The sequence below is a fragment of the Andrena cerasifolii genome, chromosome 9 (assembly GCF_050908995.1).
Source record: "Andrena cerasifolii isolate SP2316 chromosome 9, iyAndCera1_principal, whole genome shotgun sequence".
Lineage (NCBI taxonomy): Eukaryota > Metazoa > Arthropoda > Insecta > Hymenoptera > Andrenidae > Andrena > Andrena cerasifolii.
Window position 1 is genome coordinate 13,207,682 of NC_135126.1, and position 18,982 is coordinate 13,226,663.

At 36.8% G+C, this 18,982-nt stretch overlaps 4 protein-coding genes across 4 annotated transcripts; 2 read left to right on the forward strand and 2 right to left on the reverse strand.

Annotated features, from left to right (window-relative positions):
- Window positions 1-294: 294 nt before the first annotated feature.
- Window positions 295-2,158, reverse strand: LOC143372983 (uncharacterized). The gene is given in 2 exon segments (XM_076819699.1): window positions 295-1,205; window positions 1,208-2,158. Coding segments are annotated over 2 exon segments (1,041 nt in total). The 5' UTR covers window positions 2,022-2,158; the 3' UTR covers window positions 295-978.
- A 2,921-nt stretch (window positions 2,159-5,079) lies between these two features.
- On the forward strand, window positions 5,080-7,723 carry Dsk (Drosulfakinin). The gene is made up of 3 exons (XM_076819831.1): window positions 5,080-5,239; window positions 6,577-6,706; window positions 7,471-7,723. Exons 1-3 carry the CDS (start codon window positions 5,158-5,160, stop codon window positions 7,619-7,621), a joined length of 363 nt encoding a protein of 120 aa, XP_076675946.1. The 5' UTR covers window positions 5,080-5,157; the 3' UTR covers window positions 7,622-7,723.
- A 309-nt stretch (window positions 7,724-8,032) lies between these two features.
- LOC143373419 (uncharacterized) lies at window positions 8,033-9,796 on the reverse strand. The gene is made up of 3 exons (XM_076820665.1): window positions 9,702-9,796; window positions 8,921-9,139; window positions 8,033-8,531 (listed from the first exon to the last, which is right to left on the reverse strand). Exons 2-3 carry the CDS (start codon window positions 9,133-9,135, stop codon window positions 8,216-8,218), a joined length of 531 nt encoding a protein of 176 aa, XP_076676780.1. The 5' UTR covers window positions 9,136-9,139; window positions 9,702-9,796; the 3' UTR covers window positions 8,033-8,215.
- Window positions 9,797-11,938: 2,142 nt separating this feature from the next.
- LOC143373200 (uncharacterized) lies at window positions 11,939-16,655 on the forward strand. The gene is made up of 8 exons (XM_076820189.1): window positions 11,939-11,989; window positions 12,710-12,885; window positions 13,457-13,657; window positions 13,748-13,851; window positions 14,399-14,485; window positions 14,768-14,915; window positions 15,253-15,455; window positions 16,363-16,655. Exons 1-8 carry the CDS (start codon window positions 11,939-11,941, stop codon window positions 16,653-16,655), a joined length of 1,263 nt encoding a protein of 420 aa, XP_076676304.1.
- Window positions 16,656-18,982: the final 2,327 nt, after the last annotated feature.

The window sequence follows — 18,982 nt, forward strand, 5'->3', positions numbered from 1 at the left end:
CTTTTGAGCGGTAATGTAAGTCACTGTAGGTATGTACTTACTTTGAAGATTCGAAGAAATACCTTTTTTCTTCTTTTTAGGAAAAGTATAACTGTAGAATTTTATTTAACCTTTTGCGACGTTTTAACGAATGTATAATATTTCATGGAAAGTGAAATTATATTATTACTTATGCGTGATGTAAGGCAATACAGATTAGTGATATAAGAAATGGAGATTAACATAAATTGGATTTCTCTCTGCGTTACGAACGATTGCGTGACGGACATTGTAAAATAATGAAACAACTCGGAATTATGTATTTGAAAATAGATATATTAAAATGACTTTGCTCTGATTAAGAAGAATCATACGTATGTATGACTACATTAATATTTTCAACTTCTTTTTAAACTAAACTAATTAATAATTATAGTATTTAACCCGCAGGGTGCGGACCTCTATCAACTGATACTGACAGAATAAAATTCTTTTTCGGTGATTTTATTTTTTTTTATTATTATTTCGTTTACTTTAAAACTGTTTTTCAGTTTTTACATCAATTAATTATTCTAATTAAGAAGGGAAAAATTACCTACAAAATAGAGTAAAACAGGTTTATCAGAGGTTTGTGCAAAGTATCCTGCTTTGCTGCTTTGATCCTATAATACCTATTATTTATATGTTCAAATCTCTTATACCCGTAAACAAATTTAACACAATTTAACTACATGCAGATTTTACAATCCACTATCCATAATGAATAATTATAAAGGTGTTTAATATAAATGGATTTGTGTTCAGTTAAACAGTGCTACAATGCAGCAAAAATAATTTATACGTACTTCGGAGAGTCACGCATTGCATATATTTCCATTCAGACAATTATTAATTGGTTATCATGTTATACACACCATGAAATCGAATTCAACAAATCCGCACGGTAAATGCATTCGTAAATCTCCTCGCTATTAAAATCTGCAATAATTCCAATAATCTTCACGAAACTAAAAAATGAATTTGTAATCGGTGTCTACTTCTGCGATCTGTAGTAACGATTGGGGGGGACGTGGACGAGTCGATATCCTCCGTGTAATTGAATAAAGCACTTGGCCAAATTACGTCGTTGTCGCCCACGATCGGTGGTTGTTTGGCGCTACCCAATGGTCTTCGTGATCTTCGAGTATCAAGATACCGTCGTAATTTTCTGATTCTTCGATGACACTACCATCCGTGGACACATTGCCCAGCTGTGTTTGATTCTTGAAATTTTCGTGCACCACGAATTCTTCATCCCTTATATAATTATTATTGTTCTCCACTTCGCCCTGAGGCGCCGATAAATCGCTCTCGTTGTTTTGCTCGTCGGTGATTACGTCAGTGGTGTCGTTCTCGTTTATATTGAGCTTGGTAAGGTCCAGGTTGGACCAGGTGACGGAATCGATAACGTCCACGTCTTGCACAGAACTCTCCGAGGAGGTGAATATATCTTTAATATTATCACTGGTAAGTCCGTCCTCCAGCAGCTGATTGGCGATGAAATCAGACACCGAGCTAACGTCCCACTCGACGAGTTCCTCGCTGCTGATGGAAATCCTATCTTCCTGTTCGTTCTTCGTGTCACCAGTGTCCTTCTTGTCGTTCTTGAGGTCGCCGATCGTCTTGAAATAAATACTGTGGTCGTATCTGTACGTCTCCAAGCAGGTGCTGTCCAGGTTGCTGTTCGATTGATAGTTAAAGGTGCCGCAGCAGTTGATTTTGGTTTCCTCTGGGCGGCTCTTTCGCCGGGACTTCTTCAGCGTGTGGAAGCGCGGACTCCACGAGGTGTCATCGATGATCAGCTTGTTCGCGGAGATGCTCCAGCGTGGCTCTTGCCCTCCCTGCATGGTCATCCGCCCTCTGGACAACCTCTGGGACCTGAGACGATTGTAGCCCCTGGCGTACGCAGCCCATCTTTCGATCCTCTGGAAAACGTACTCCGTCTCCTCGGTCCACCATTCGGACAGACCCTTCTGGAGCATGGCGCTCACGTCCTCGGCCATGGCCACGGTTCAGGAGTGAGACACTGCGACGCGAACGACTCCTGCCATCCTCGTTCGAACGGTTCGAATCTGGCCACGAGGAGCCGTTCACGGGGACGAAGGACGCGGATTGAAAAATGGCAAGCAATTGAATTTCCAGGGTGGGCCGCGTTATGATTTATAGGGTGGCTTGGAAGCACCACAGAGACAGAAGCCATAATGGGAAACCGTGTGTAATCCGTGACCGTGGCCTCCTGCGAGCGTACGTCAAATTCGCTTTGCCGCTTCGCCGTCTGTGCAACGTAATATAGATTCAATCTGTATTGATCTCGACCATGGTAGTGGGCGTGAAGAAAATGCTTGGGAACTTAATTGCTCGAGTCGACTTAAACCTGGGGCGTTTGGTGGATTAAAGGTCGCGATACGATGGAAAGTACCTAATTACTTACTCAGACCGTGATGGGTGGATCTCGAATGGTTCTGTAATATTCTGAGGAGGAATAATGAGGTGTATGATTATTCGTGTGTGGGAGCAACAGGGTACGGAGTATCTTTTTACAGCAGGGCGCTCCCTTCCAATCTTCCTCTGGCGCAGCGTGCCTTCCGTTGTCAAGGAGATCGTGCGACGCTACGAAGGCTGCCATGACGGGCTAGCCGGGCTATCGTCTCCGCGGTTAGCGTCGCGTGGCATCCCTGCCAACGCGGACGAGAGTGGGAGAACCCCAAGCTCCCGCGGGAGCGACCTTGGACAGCCCTGTTTTACTGTATTACATAAGTATTATAACATAGGAGAGGGAAGGATGTATTTGTTTCATAATCGAAACGATATAAGCGTTAGGTGAAATATTTTGTTGTATATTTCCTAATATAATAGTACGAAACTTTTTATTGACATTTTTCGGTGAAGAGACAATGCAATTTAAAGAATATCACTATACCTATTGCCTATGTATTGTTAAGGGGACCTTGCGGTCAAAATAGGACCCACCAGGACCCACGAAAATATATATGAAAAAAATCAATTTTCTGATATGTATATGTATTCAGAATATGTATATATTTATTCATATATGATTTTCTAGCTTTTATAAATGATATATATCGTTACTTAAAATTTTGTTTTCTTTGTGTCCGAGTTATTTATTTGTATAGTATTAACTAAGTATTGTATGTGTCGGTGAAAAAAATAAGTATTATTAGCAATAAATGTTTTATTATCAGTAAAATCGAAGCGTCAAGTCGATTGCATTGTAAGATTGCATTGTAAGTTTGTTGCATTTCCGTGTGCAGGTAAAAAACAATTTCAATCATATTTCGTTTCAATTCTAACCGCTATGCGACACAAAAATGGTAATGGATCTGGGTGACAAAAATGACTTCGTCTGCGATTAGATGTTCTATCCATCGTGTACCTCATCCGTAACACGGTAAAGGGTTGCAATTTTTTAACCCCCGACGCAAAAAGGAGAATTGTTATAACTTATAAGTTGGACGCCTATGTATGCATGCGCGTGTGCGCGCGAGTGATCCGATTTTGATGCGTTATTTTTTTTCGTTTTAAAGTGTATATTTACACCAGATCGAAATCAGATATTGCGACGCCTTGTAAGCTTTTTACGCGGCTCAAAGTCACGTAGGCCTGTGGCAAACTTACTTTTGCTCAGAACTATAGGAATAGGTTTCGTAATTCCTAAGTATTGCGTCAGGATAATTAGATTTTGCAAATTGCAAACGGCTCAAATCGCTATACTCTCTATAAAACGCTTCTCCAACTCCAACTGCAATTTCAATTCCGACGCTGAGAAAACGTTCGCTCTAATTATACCCCACTCGCTCCTTGACCGGCCGCCTCGGGTGACCACCGATCTTTCCAGAAGCGTTGCGCTTCGCGAACCCGCTGTTCCCAGGCGGAAACTAGGCATCCGCCTCGGCTCGTGCCGGTTGCTCCTTCCGTCTCCTCGTGGGATCACCACGGGTCCGGTTACGAGACGCGCGCGCAACATACAGGGTCATCCATTTATCTTGCGACCCGCGAGCACGACAAATAATGAAGCCGGCAACACGCACGCATTCTACTACAACCATACGTCGATACTTCCGCCATCTATGAGCTGATGTTGAGAGTTACGATCTTTTAGATGCCAGTAGATGGCGCAGGGCGCTTTTGGCTTTCGTCAGAGGATTTCGGACCCGAGTTTCACGAAATATAAAAATGCTTATAACTGTAAAAATAAGCCTCATTGGACATGTACCAACTTTTCTTATTATCTTGATGAGTAGAACCCACCCCGAAATATTGTCCCACTCTTGCTTCTTTTATTTTCTCCGAGAAATTCTTTCCCCACAAAAACAAATGTATCTGTTTTTGTTTTCTCCAATAAATCTCTCATGGTCTCGCCTACTCCTAGCAAAATGAAAGCTGCCCTTGTTTTCGACTGTGCATGGTGAACCTCAACAAAATACTTGTCAGCATCGCACAGTAACTCCAATAATTTTAATCTGTCCACTGATTCTTCCTCGTCCTTGAGAATAGACGATATTGCCATTCCCGAAGCTGACAGCCCAGAACTAGCTAAATGGGTCTGCATAAAATGCTTCTGTTTTTTTAGACGACTCGTTTAGAGAGGGCATTACATCCGGATTAAAATCGGGCGCCTCTAAACTGCAGTTCCCTTTCCCCTTCTTTGTTTTCGAATCTCTCAAATCTATCGAGTATCGTAGCTAGTGCGTCTCCTGACCTTGTTATACTGTCTTAAAGGGTGGTCAAATACTTCTGCGCGCCACTGTACATATCATTATTTTATTCTTATATTCTTCCGTTTTATTGTGGCTTAATGTGTGCTGCGGAAATCCCCATTACCACAAACATACCTCCGCACGAAAAGTCAATCAAACTGGGAGAATCAATCTTGCAATTCAGAAATTCTCGTACCCAAGGCGCTTCATATGTCGATAAAAGTAGCCTGTATTGTCTTAGAAAGGGAAAAGCGAAGTTAAAACGGTAATACGTTTATTCAAGCTGCCAATCATCAGACACCCTCGTGGAATATTGAATGTTGAACGGTGGTGGCGTCTACGGCCAAGAAAATTGTTTATCAGGCTGCAGCTACGTGAATTAAAATTCAAAGAGCTCAACGTTTCCGCCGGGAATCGGGGGATGACAGAGTTTACGTATAAAAAGCCACGTGGAAACCGTGGACCGCGCATTCTTCTGCCGATTTCCGATCTCAACTATACAGGTGAACAGAATTTTATCTTCACTTTACCTATTTCCCATTCACGGGTCAGGGAACTTAGAGATTTAGAAAAAACTGGGAAATACACTCTGATACTTGGTTTCTCGTACCACACGCAGGTCTGTTAAATTGCAGTACATAATATATGCATTGAAAAGTGTTATCGTTACTTTCCTGGTTTTCCATAGAAATAATTTTTTCAGTTGTCTTTTCGATTATCTGTTAAATAGCGATATGTAGATATGACAGTATTTTATTACTCTTAGGGTTGTTCGTTGAAATTATTTTTTAATTTAGTGTGGATAATTGCTAAGCTTTCTAATTAATTAGCTCATTGTTAACAATAAATTCTTGCTTGCCTTCTAGATATTAATTATTTAGAGAATGATACGTAAGTTAGACAAAGTACTTTGCAATATAGAATTATTAATAATCTTAGGCGTTGGAAAAAGTAAAATTGCAAAATGCAATTAGTAAGGGTCGGATGCGATAAGGGGACTAGCGCTCGAAAATGGGGAACATTATTGTCAAAACGCTAAAAAAGATTTGAAAGTTAAATATTGTTCAACTGTTTTTTAAAAAAATATGATGTTGTAAAGCTCGTCACGACACACATTTTTCCTATTTACACTTTGTTTATCCAATCATTACTGTTCGTGCTAAAAATTATAACAAACAATTTTTCATGAAGAACCTGTTACATCGAATATTATTACTTAAAAAGAGTAAATAAGTACCTTTCATATCTGTATTAAGCATATATTTATCTACTTGAAAATAGAAACCAAGAACTATACATATACTGAAATCATTAATAGTAGGTACCTTTGAGTTCCATTTTTTGGACTTGCATACATATCTACGTAATAGTAAGGTGCCAAAAAGTATTGAATTATCTCGCGCATTCTAAATTTTTTTTCTATACCGAAGAACACAAAAATCATTCATCGTCTTCAAATTTACAAAGGATACTTTTACTCCAATAAAAATGACCCTGGTGTACAGTTGTAAAGTTAACAGTTGACACGTAACAAAGTGGTTTTGTTATCCGAACGAGAAATTTTGTTACCGTCAGGATTCTCCATAAAATTTATCCTGTACTTTACGTCCTTTTCAAACGGGGGCGTTCTATGTATCTCTCGACTGCTATTTCGAATGTATTCATTTGACGAAAATAGTGTTGGTATAAAAAAAATAAATATACTTGAAATAACTGAAATAAATATATTTAAAAATCGTGAGCCACAAAATGTGTCTCGTGTGAAAAGATCCTTGCTGTAAATTAATTAATAATTACCCCAAGTTTTCTGACTAAGTTAACTGAATTGTTTGTCTTCCAGATATGAATTTAACTTCCGCTCTGTCTTGCATGGTGGCCTTCATCTGGTTATTTTGCGGAAAATGCGAAGCGGCTCCAGAACTCGTTAGTAACGTGTATCGCAGATTCCGCAGCCGCCCTTTACCACGAGGGTAATCACTATAACTATTCCTTTGTTTCGCACTGTATTTAACAAAACACTTTACACACACCCTAAAATTTATAAATGTAACAAACCTTAACCCTTAACTGGTATCCTGGGGTCGCTCGTGACCCCAAGCACCCAAAGTTCGATGTACAATTTTCGGTTGTCTAAGTTGGTCAACTGAATTTCTAATTAATTTTAAAATAATAGTTTAACTTTCTACGCTTCTATTATTTTCTACATTACCCAAGAAGAAAATATTCGTAGTGGTTGCTCTACTGTCGACTTTACAAATTTCTATGTCCTTTTTTATTTGGGGTCTGCCACGACCCCAGTATACCAGTCACGTTTGCCAAAAACAGTATACCAGTTAAGGGTTAAATATGCTACAGACATGCAAAAAAAGATGATGTTATATTCTAATTTCCAATATTGTATTCATAAAAAGAAAAGTCCTTTCCTATTTCATAATTTCATTGCAAATTGAACACGTTCTATTCCCATATTTATAGTTCTACATATTTACCGAACGGCCAAACGAGTATCGTACAATTAGTTCGATAGTAAAGTTAGAGTGGAGGGAAAGGCAGTTGAAATTATGAAGCGTTTAACGCATCTGTTATTATTCTATAAACGAATAAAGCAATTTAATTTTGCCATTATTGCTAACGATCCCAGAAAGAATCTGAAATTCTATGGTGTTGAGACTCTCCAACTATATACACACACGCAAATTTACTTACCTATCTTCTAAATGCATTTCGTTTGCAGGTATACTGTGGAGAATCGTTTTGGCGAGGACGATGATTTCGTGGACCTAAACAAACGGCAACGATTCGACGATTACGGGCACATGAGATTTGGAAAACGGGAACAATTCGATGATTACGGTCACATGCGATTCGGCAGGAGTCACGACTAAACAGTGATGATATCGATGACGTAGACGCGATTGTGCAGTGATGTTTAGCTGTCGTTGTCACAAGAGTCGCATTTTATTCTGACTCTAGATGAAATATATTTTACATTGCAAATGTGCGTTTCGTTACTGTGTTCTTTCTTCTCCCATCCACTTTGTCTCTGACCGCGCCTAATTTCCGCAAACAATGTACGTACATCTAAGCGTTCCTTGCTGCGGGAAGCGAGTCATTTTTTGGTTTTTAAATATTTTATAACAATCAGTTGCATTGACCATGTTTAATGTCATGCATAATATAAAAGTAATAAATACATTATACACAAACATTGTAGACGCTATTTTCACACCTGAACAATATTCAAACTTTGTTTTAAATATTTGATATGATAATTCCTTAAGATCTAAAAGACCCCATATTCTTCTTCAATGCATTTATTACTTGTCATTTCAATTACATAAAATTCAAAATTTCTTCCATAACGTCAGTTGCTCTGCAATTTGAACTTATAATAATTGTAGTCACTTATTTAAATGTCAATGGCAACTTGTAGCCAATTGTTGTTTGTCCGTGAAAGAAGAAGTAGGAGGATTTGAAGATTAACTATCTCGAGACGTAATCTCGTGCATTTTATATCTCCTCGATTTCAAATCTGCTATTTTATGGTGAAGGTCCATGTTGTCATCCAAGAAAGTGTGTTGTCCGTGTCTCATTTCCAATTGTTCGAGGCTATAACCAGTGGTTCGTCGATTTAAAAGCCATGGTTCTGGAGGCGGGGGTGGTGGCGGTGATCTTCGTCTTACGGGGTGAGGTAATCGGTAATCAATTTCCATTGTGGTCCTGTAATCCATAGTACGTGCCTCCTCGGGGTCGTATAAAGCATCCACCACTGTCGATTCTTTCTCTTCCTCGGTTCTGTAAAAACATTTCGATTAACAAACCACAGTTAAACGAGATATATTCATTACACTTCTAAAAATGCAATACTTAAGCATGTATTATTTTCATTATGGAGTAATCACTTTAGATCTATAAAATTACGAACGACCACACACCACACAGTTCAACACCTGTCCTATCTGCACGTTCTTTTAGGCTGTACTTCCGAATGGCCCCAGTGGCCGATCGACACGAGGTTTGAGGGAAGAGGTGGGGAGGGTGTGTGGACCCTAAATCTAAAATTGTTGCTTGGGGAATTTATCAGTAAAAATGCACTAAAAACTAAAAAAATTTAGTGCATTTTTAATAAAATCGTTTAACATACATTTTTTTATACGTATTATATTTAAGATTTGCATACGTACACTTCTGATGCAAGAGCCTTCATTTGGAGCAAGGTGCGTTGCGGATAGATCGGTTCGTATAAATGTTTCAGTTCTATCTGGGAGAGCATAGCTTGTGTCTCCGAAACTCCTGTACAAGCAGCTTCTGGACCCAGTCTTCGATACGAGGACTTCTGAAGATTCCCATGAGGTGGGAATATATCTTTGTTATCTCTGGGCTCTGCCAAAGTATGCATTTGCCTGTTAAAATTAGGAATGATTTTTAAGGGGAGTAAGCCAGAGAGTGGAGCACGAAACTGTTATATGTATAATACTATAAATGTTAACTACACGATTTAACCACTTGTTCTCTTTAAAAATTTTTTAAATTATTTTTATGTACTTAAAACTACTAAAACTGTGCTAAAAGAAAATGGAACACGTTAGTAATACTTATATATCTGCTCACTGACAATGAGCTCCAATTATTAAGTCTTTAAACTTCGTAATGCTTTGTATTGTTTTTACATATTAACAGTGGGGAATCGTTTGCTATTACACATACCTACTTGTTTACTTATTTAAATACAGGTCGAGAATCACTTTCCAACTCAACTGTAACTTACAATCCCTGGGAACGCTATAAACAGTTTCGGGAGCGTTGGTGACTTATATGTATACGTTGCTACGTGAAACAGAGAGGGTATTTCACCCTCTTTCGCTCTGATATTAAACAGAGGACTCGTTTTGCTAGGTCGATTATAAGCACCGCAACCAAAATTAATATGTGAAGTGAAATGGGTAAATGTGTTAGTATGCTCACCAATCATGAATTTTAACTTTGTTGTTATAAGTAGCAGGAACGTGAAAAACGATTGGTTCGAGGTCATCGACTTCATCGTCGCAAGATGGAAAAATTGTCTGTAATATGAAGTTTCAAATTTATTAAGGGTGTATTCGCAATTTCAAGGTCCTAAAAATAGATGATTCTTGTGATTTATTTTTTAATAGAAAGAAACACTGTATAACTTGAATGTTTCTACAATGTTTCATTAAGAATGTAACACTTCATCGGGAGAATTCATCAATAAATATGGTACACTCACGGAAGAAATAAATCCTTGCGCAGAAATAAGTCACGATTGCACAGTAATTGATTTTCGAACGAGGCTTTGTTCGCGCGAAAATCGAGTTCGAAGATTCATCGAGCACACGTACGCTAGACCCAAAATCAATTCCAACTTCAAATCCATTTTCTCGAAAACGAAGCTCCATTCAAAGAAACTAATCCTACAATTTCCACTTATTTGTACACGAGCATTCGTTTCATTCGAAGTCGTACTATTTTTATTGATAAATTCTGCTGCTTTCTAGTCAGGTGCACGTGTAGTTAGCACTTTTTTAAAATTGATTTTCTCGAAAACGAAGGCTCATATCAATATATTTTATTCTACATTTTCAATTTGTTTTTGCACAGTGAATAATCCTATGCTCACAATCAGTTAGTAACCTGAACCCACGTCGTTGGTTATCCTGCATAAATATCACAAGTGTACCTTACTTAATACACATAAATATTATTTTATGTAATAGCAATTTTATAATTGCAGACTATCTTCTTATTTGGTATTTGTGATTTTCTTAAATTTTAACTTTAACATGTCCATTTATATTCTTCAATGAAATGTTAAAAAGGGATGAAGCAAATTTAGGTTCAGATTCAAAACATATTCACTTATGTTTATTAGTGGAAGTTATTTTATAAGAATATAACAATATTCTCTATATAAAAATGACTGCTGAAATCTTACATTTATTTTTCCTTTGGCTAGCATTTTGTCTGCTTCTCAAAATCAGTTTCAGTAAAAAAGTATTCAATAACGGTCTGTATTTTAACGATACAGATACTATAGTTCGTCTTTATTCGTGTGAAGGTGATTAGAAAATAAAAAAAGTCTGAATGCGATATTTTCTCTCTTTTCACTATTCATTAATTACTTCAGGACTATTGATAAATAAGTAATATTCCATAGCAGTCTGTAATCTTACTCTATTGGCAGACTTGATAATTAAAATTAATGCCATAAGGAAATTGATTAGAATTGCAATTTACATCGAGTTTGTTTGGGGAAAAAAGATACAAAATATGAACGCTTCTTTGAGAGAACTTATCTTGCAGAAGTGTAGGAAAAGGGTTAGTCGAATAGAATTAAACGATGAAGAAGAGGAAATGTCGGACGCAGAGAACGAAGATATGTTCAATAACTTAGAAGGGAGCGAAATAGTTCAGGAAGAATTACCTTTTGAAGATATTCTCGCCGAAAAACGCCGCACATATAGCATCAAGGAAGAATTCATATTTCTACTTTACAATGATCAGATAAAAACTTTTGTAAAGAAGTAATTAGATTTTCTTCATTGTTCCAATCATATTTAAGTGGTTTCTTTAATATCCTGGTATAAATATAGTAACTGATACTAAAAATTCAATAAACAACTCGCACGTTAATTTAATAATTACGTTGATAAATAAGTAGTCGTGTAATATCATGTTGGACGAAATAGTATTAGCTCTATTAATCTTTAAATATAATTAAATATTTTTCATTTTTCAATTGGTAAACAGAAAAATGAATGACAAAATTAACAAACAGTATTAATAAATTAATAGTGAATGATACACTAGTGAAATAAAATCACTGTAAAATTAACGTACAATAACAAAATTCCATTTTCTGTACAATACTTAAATAGCTCCTATATTATATAACGTGACAATATTTTTAATGTAGTTGGGAAGGAACATTTTTAAGAAAAAAACCCAAGAAAAAAATCGACGATGATTCTGAACAAGATTCCGAAGAAAACGAAAGCATTGAAGGCGTCGAAAATTACGAAGATGCAAATGATTTACCAACGAATGAAAATTATTCCAAGAAATATAATAACAACAAATATAAAACGAATTCCAAAGTGCCTTGGAAATTAACATTGCCCGACGAATTTGCAAATGTAACGTTTATTAATAACAATACATACAGCGGTCGTATCAGTAGAAAAATGATGGAAGGCGATGGCGTATATAGATGGTCAAATGGTGCCCAATATAAAGTAATTATTAAATTTTTTATTTCCTCATCTGTGCATCATAGATTTAGGGGAGGGGGCAATAGAATGATGTTAAGTAATCCAACAGAATCAGTTTGGTTATATACCCGGATAATACGAAAAGCCATCAAAATTACAAGTTCGGGAAATCTAATTTCGAACTTAGGTTCACTTAATTATGGAAAAACGCACATTTATTTATGAAAAATTAATCGTAAACTCTGTGTAAGCTTTGTACTTAAAATGAGAAGCTAGTGTAAATATGCGTTCGTACATGTTTAACCCTTAACTGGTGAGACGGAAATTTTGTTACCTACCCTGATAGCCAGATCTGGGCAGCAGAATCTGACATCAGAACCGTAGTCGTCTGTGTCCGCAGATGGCTGCGTTCTGAGGTGCAGAGCCTGATGTCAGTGCCTGACGTCAGATCGGCAGCAGATTTTGCCGTCTGCTACGGTTCTGACGTCAGACTCTGCGCTCCCATGCCAGAGCCAGACCCTGCTACCAATCTGATGTCAGACTGGAGACAGGTGGTTACCAGGGTATTGTCTGATTTTCGAAAGAAGTCTCCTGAGGCGTGCCCCTCCGCATCGGCCGGCGTATGGCTTGAGGGGAAATCATCAAATCAATGCACGCTACGTATTTCGTGCGACGTTGCTATATTCTGTAGCAGATCGGAGGTCTCTTTCTATCGTCGAGCGTGAAAGTTAAGTAATTTAACAGGGATCATTCGAACAAAATCGCATGCATGGAGGAGGTTTGTTAGAGTGGAACAACGACTGTTGGTACGAGGGCGATTTCAAGAACGGTCTTCGACATGGCAGAGGAACCATGGTGGATGGAGACATACATTACATGTACGCTGGTCAATGGTCTATGGGCCAAAGGCATGGGAAAGGGTAAGCGCCAACAGTACGCGACAGTTACCGGAATATGTATTAGGTAAAGCCAATACAAAGGTAGCAGGACTTACACTGTAATTCTTTTCACTGGTGGATGACCAGCATTCTGTTAACATGTTAGTCACCAGGCACCTCCTTCCCTATCAACTCTTAAACCCTTTAACCGATCCGGACCAAATTTTGCATGATTACGCTCTAGAACCCTGCGGAAAATATAGGCTACCATGAAATCTGGAGGTCACACACCTTCCCCCTTATTTCATCCCCTTGGCACTTTGTGATAATCAAAGTTTTAACCGGGCTTTTACTGGATATTTTAAGATAGACCCCTGTAAAGCGCTAAAGGTCTAAACACACTTATCAGTCCCGTGACGACACAGTGCCGGAGTGTCGGTGATAAGAAAAAGAGGAGCGTAGAGGACCTCTTCTTCTTACCACTAACACGAAACTGACAAGGATCTGATAAGTGTGTTCGGACCTTAACTATTTTGCATCTTTAAATCTGTACTTTCAATAATTCTTATACACGCAGAATAATTCCACACGAACAATATGTTTTCTGCAACAGTTATTGCCGTTACGGTGATAAGAGTTCGTACGACGGTGATTGGATAATGGGGAAAAGGAGTGGTGTCGGATTACAAATTTATTCAAACGGTGCTCGCTACGTGGGCCAATGGAAAAATGGAATTCGTCATGGGATCGGAACTATGGTTTGGGCTAATGGGAATGTTTACCGCGGAGAGTGGAAGTGCGACGCGATGAATGGGTTTGTTAGTCTTCAATTTTAGAGTAGTGTGCTACGAGGAACATGTTTCATTAAAGGAAACAGTGTCAACCAGTGATGAAATATTTCCAGTTACGGAGAATATGTATGGGATGGATTTTTCAATAAAACCTTCACTTGGCCGCAGGAGGCTTCTTACGCGGGTTACTGGCGTAGTGGAAAGCGGCATGGGAAAGGTAAATTTTTATTTCTCTTACATAATGCAACAGTTTATGAGAATTTAAGTAATCATTAGATATTTAATTGTTAATCGATATTTTCCTTAAACAAGTAGGTATGTTATAGTGGAATATTTTATTTAAACGATCCCCAACGTACATGGATCTTATTAAGGGGTGTTTTCCTTCTAACAAGGGAAGATCCCGAATCCGGAAATTCAAAAAATTATGAAACTTTGTGTATATGTAGGGGATTTAAAATATTTTTTTACCAAATGATAGATCTAACTAAAAGAGGTAACTTTTAACTTGAAACTTTTTTTCTATCTCTTAGAGTTCCCGAGTTATAACACAAAATCGGAAAATAGCCGAATTTTAAGGGGTTAATTTTAAAGGGTTAATCAGGAGGAAATTCTCTACATATTCACAAAGTTTCAGAAGTTTTTTAATTTTCGGCTTCGGGATCTTCCCTTGTAAGACCCGAAAATGTTAGACTAATTTTCTAAACTTAGGAAACTGTCTTAGTAATAATCTATAAAGAGTGTTAACGAATTTCTTAACACAGGGGTGTTAAAGTTAAATTCAGTTGGTGGTGCCAGGTATTCCGGGCACTGGAAGGATAACAAAAAGCATGGCCACGGAATAATAATAGGTAAAGTGAACATTTTCGAAGATACACTTAAATTGAGGGTGAAATTGTGTTTTAGTTATTATTTAAAATTATTTTTTTAATAAACTTAAGTGGAAATCGAAGAAAACAGCTAGTTTGCGATTCAAGTAACATATTGCTGGTTAAATTGAAAATACTGCGCGCTAAAATCGGAAACCGTTCTGTATATGACACATGCATATAAACTTATTTTCTTAGAATGACCAGTGCTATGAGCTTTCCTCCTGGAACAGCCTGTATACAAGTCACTTTTATTTTACCCAGGGAATAATGGAGAGAAATTTGAAGCTGACCCATTATTTTTAAACGATATTCTGGTGTCGTACGATATGGCAGGCAATTCTGTAGGAAATGAATCGGACACTAAGAACGGAGATGAATGTGTACGCACAGCGAAAGATATTGAACCATTGTAAGAACGTTTATTTCTATTTTAAAGCTGCTAAGTGTCGTATACTTTGTGAATTCAAACTATTTTCATTTTATTTAAATTAAAATTTATGAATGCATATATTTCAATATGTTAAGCTCGGTTAATATACAAAATGATTTCGGAGGAAATACAAACATCTTGTTAGTGAATTTTAGAGTTGATCTTAAGTGGAAAAATAATTGCATGCATTAAGATGGGGCGTGTGTATATCCGCGTTATAGTAAAAATTTCTATTTCCTCCTCAATTAACCAGCATTTGGATCTTTAAGTGAAAATCGTGTTCTACACGTTCAAAGAACATTCTGTCGATGTTTAGTTTTCTGGAAAAACGGGACCAAATAGGAAAAGCTCCGATAACTCCTATTCTAAAACCAGAACAGTTTCCGTCTCTGTCTTACCACCTGACTCGTTTACTGCATCCAAAAAGCCTGGAACCACCTTTCACACGTTCAGTCCCGTCTGGAAAATGTTACACCTGTGAAAACCAATCTGTTTCCTGTCTGGCACCACATTTGTCTGGTTATCCACTTATATTTCTTATTTCTTACTAACATTTACCCCCTATCTTCTTTCAAGCAGAAAATGTTCGAAATGAAATGATTAATTTGGAGTAGAAACAGGGTGCTCGGCTACACGTGGGAATAAATTTAAGGGGTGATTCTAGACACCATACTAAGACGAAAATCAAAAATAGCGATATTGCGGTTGAGGCTTCGTTTGTTAGTTATGAGCGTTTAAAGATATGCCTAGAAGCAGGCAATCCGCGTGCATGGCTGCACGCGGGTCAAGTCAGCCGAAGGGTTGAGAAGTGGTCGTCAAAGCCACTGTCTCGTGGGGCCACTCACCCCAGAGAAGCTATGCCGAAATTTACCGACAATCGGAATGGCTACACGATTCTGCGAGACTTAATCCAAAATTAAAGGGTTCCTACCTACTCACTGAAATCCATTGTTTTTATTATATCCACTGTTATAATCCATTGTGTTATCGAGACACACGCGCAGAAATCGCACAAAACACAGAATCACACCACCCCCCAAAAAAAGAAAAAATAACTCAACCGCGATATTGTTATTCTTGATTTTCGTCTTATTGTTAGTATGGTGTCTAGAATCCCCCCTTAAATTTATCTCCACGAGTAGCCGAACACCCTGTATATTTCCAGAACCTCCTCGGTTACAGTAATAAATCATGCAGTGGAGAGTGCCATTGAATGTTTTCTTTCAGTCTTCTAATTTCTTGCGTTGGGAATTTCTCTATTAATTTTTAACTTACACATTACAAGGTACTTTGCACAATTGTCACTGTTTTAATGTCTTCCCTATTTTTATTATTTGTACCTGGATTCGTACTTTTGAAAGTATCTACACAACGGAGAATACAAAATCAACTTCGTTTCATTGGAGATACTCACGATTTTTCACAGATACAGTTGTCAGTGACGAGAAAGTTGATACAAAGACAGGTGATCCTGATCCTAATTGGGAGTACGAGGAACGTTGGACGTACAATTGTTTAACGCTACACATGCCCCGTTTGCGACAGATTTACATGGATTATGCTAAGATGTTCACAAGATCGGCTCCAGAATGCAATCTTGCGATGAGCAGATTGAGCTTGTGGCAACTGTGGCGGGACTGTAATATAGACAAAAGGGGATTGAGTCTTATTGAAATTGATAAATATATTGGTAAATATCAATTGTTACTGGATTACTGATAACCTGAAGTACCATATTTTATTATTCATATTTATATTTTTGGTACTGTATCGATATCAAAACAAACAACTCAATTTTTTGTAGACTCAATTTTTAAGTAGAGTTTGTAAATATGATTTAGTGTGGATACATAGGTATACGTATAATGACATTTAATATTATTGTATGTAATATTATGGATACATAAAAGAATAATTTTAGCAAAAGATGAATTCACCCTCGTAAATGACTTGCATCATCCATTCGAAAAAATTGAAATTTGGCAATACCTACTCGCATTGTTAGAGGTTTCTTGGCACTTGTATACTAAATTCAATGACGTGGAAACCGAGGAAATGAATGGAAAACTCGCTGGCGGTTTATATAAATTTCTAAAAAATGATGTATACTCCAATGCTAAAAATCATGTTGGTACGTAATAATATTAGAGTACGTGTGTATCGAATCAAGTCTGAAATTAATTATTTTCGTAAAATACCGCCAAATGAGTAGATATATGTGCATATTTCTTACTTTTAGAAATTTCACGCTGCGATCTTTTTAAAATTATTTAAAATTAGTTATAAACATAAAGTTTTCCACTAAATGATATATATATATATATATATATATATATATATATATATATATTCATAAATAAATTATACTTTTGCAAAACGATTAAGAAATGTTCTTAAACTCGTCCACTTGTAATCTATTGTTAATTAAATTCTGTAATGAAACATTTTATGACAGGCCGTGTATACCAGAATCTGGATTTGTTACCTATGTATTGTGTCTTCAAATTATATAAACAGATTGGATATCCCTGTTCTGCGAAAGATCTTCTTCGAGCTACATGTGTCCTAAAAGGTGCGCTGATTGTTAAATTTATAATGATCTAAATAGTGATTATAATAATCGAAGTAATGATATTCATTTATAACGATTTAAATAATTCAAAGTAAAATAATTCATACTGATTATAAATCATTATAAATTAATTTATTGCTTTTTGTTTATAATGATATGAACTTACAAGTTGTCAAGACAGACTTAATTAATGATTGCGACTCGTCAACTAAACTATAGTTCCTACGACAAATACAGAAATATTTCAAATCTGTAATATTGCCAATTTGCAAGTATTTAAATATTATAAATTTCTTCTGATTTAAAGAAGAAAATCACCAATTATTCTTCTGCAATTTATTTAGATATCGATTGGCCGCGTTAACGTTCCGAGCGTACATGCAAAAAAGAGTGATTCAAATAAGACATACAACTTTAAAGTATTTTATTATTTGTGAACAATTACATTTGTACATTTCACAGTATGCATGCAGAATCGACTTAAGACCTAAACTCTAGAGTAATGGTATTTTTACATTGAGATGTATAAATATTTGAATTATGTAGGTACACAAGATTCACAGTCTTCCTCGATGACTGACGAAGCTGATAAACGTTTCTCCGATGGAATTAATTGCGTAACAATTGGCGAAAAAGTTAGTTATCTGCTGAAAACCGATGAACCTTTTGCGCCACTGCATCGCGCGATCGACATATCGAGGAAATTTGAAAATAATTCGCGTAAGCGTATCGTCATTTGCGAACTATCCTCTAACACTCAATTTTTTTTAATTATTTACTCTCCTCGTTCAAACGATACATCATATATCATAGCTCAAGAATTATCCGCCTTTGGGCATTTGGGAGCACCAAGGATGATAGAAATTATGGCACTAATATGTCATGCAATCAAGGACGCAGATAGTGGCGCAATCACGAATATGGATTACGAGGTATAATCTTACAATTTTAAAGAAATACGATAAAGGTAAAATTTAACGAACATCTTCACTCTCGTTCAGCTTTACATTCAAGTAGTTCATAAAATAATAATCGTTTGGTTGTATGTGCTCCGATTTTTAGAAATGTCTGTAGCGTGATAGGTAAGTACTTGAAGCGTGAATTATGAACTTAGTTTCAGTATTTAATTTGTACTTGTTACAGTAACAATATACGATAAGATTATTCTTTGTTTCTTAAAACCATTGGCTATTGATTTTTCAGGATATTGAATGGTAAATTTGAATAATGAAAAATGAGAGGTAACAATTTGCGATTAGTTGTATCCTATATATTACGCGATACGTGTTAAATGTATTATGATCAGAGTCTCATTTAAAACGGTACTTTCCGAAAATGACGTTTCCCAAAAACATAAGTAATAGGCATAGCATACTTGTTGAAGAAGGTAAAATGCAAATTATGTGGATCCACTGATTTTCGTAGATTTTTTTACTACGTGTCCCTACAAAAGCACCAGTATTCTTATACAGGG

Coding starts and splice junctions, on each gene's coding strand:
- Dsk (XM_076819831.1), top strand. CDS start 5,158: ATGACAGAGTTTACGTATAAAAAGCCACGTGGAAACCGTGGACCGCGC. Junction 5,240..6,576: donor TTCCGATCTCAACTATACAG/GTGAACAGAATT, acceptor TTTGTCTTCCAG/ATATGAATTTAACTTCCGCT. Junction 6,707..7,470: donor AGCCGCCCTTTACCACGAGG/GTAATCACTATA, acceptor TTTCGTTTGCAG/GTATACTGTGGAGAATCGTT.
- LOC143373419 (XM_076820665.1), bottom strand. CDS start 9,135: ATGCATACTTTGGCAGAGCCCAGAGATAACAAAGATATATTCCCACCT. Junction 8,532..8,920: donor AAGGCTCTTGCATCAGAAGT/GTACGTATGCAA, acceptor ATGTTTTTACAG/AACCGAGGAAGAGAAAGAAT.
- LOC143373200 (XM_076820189.1), top strand. CDS start 11,939: ATGATGGAAGGCGATGGCGTATATAGATGGTCAAATGGTGCCCAATAT. Junction 13,658..13,747: donor AAGTGCGACGCGATGAATGG/GTTTGTTAGTCT, acceptor AAATATTTCCAG/TTACGGAGAATATGTATGGG. Junction 13,852..14,398: donor TGGAAAGCGGCATGGGAAAG/GTAAATTTTTAT, acceptor TTCTTAACACAG/GGGTGTTAAAGTTAAATTCA.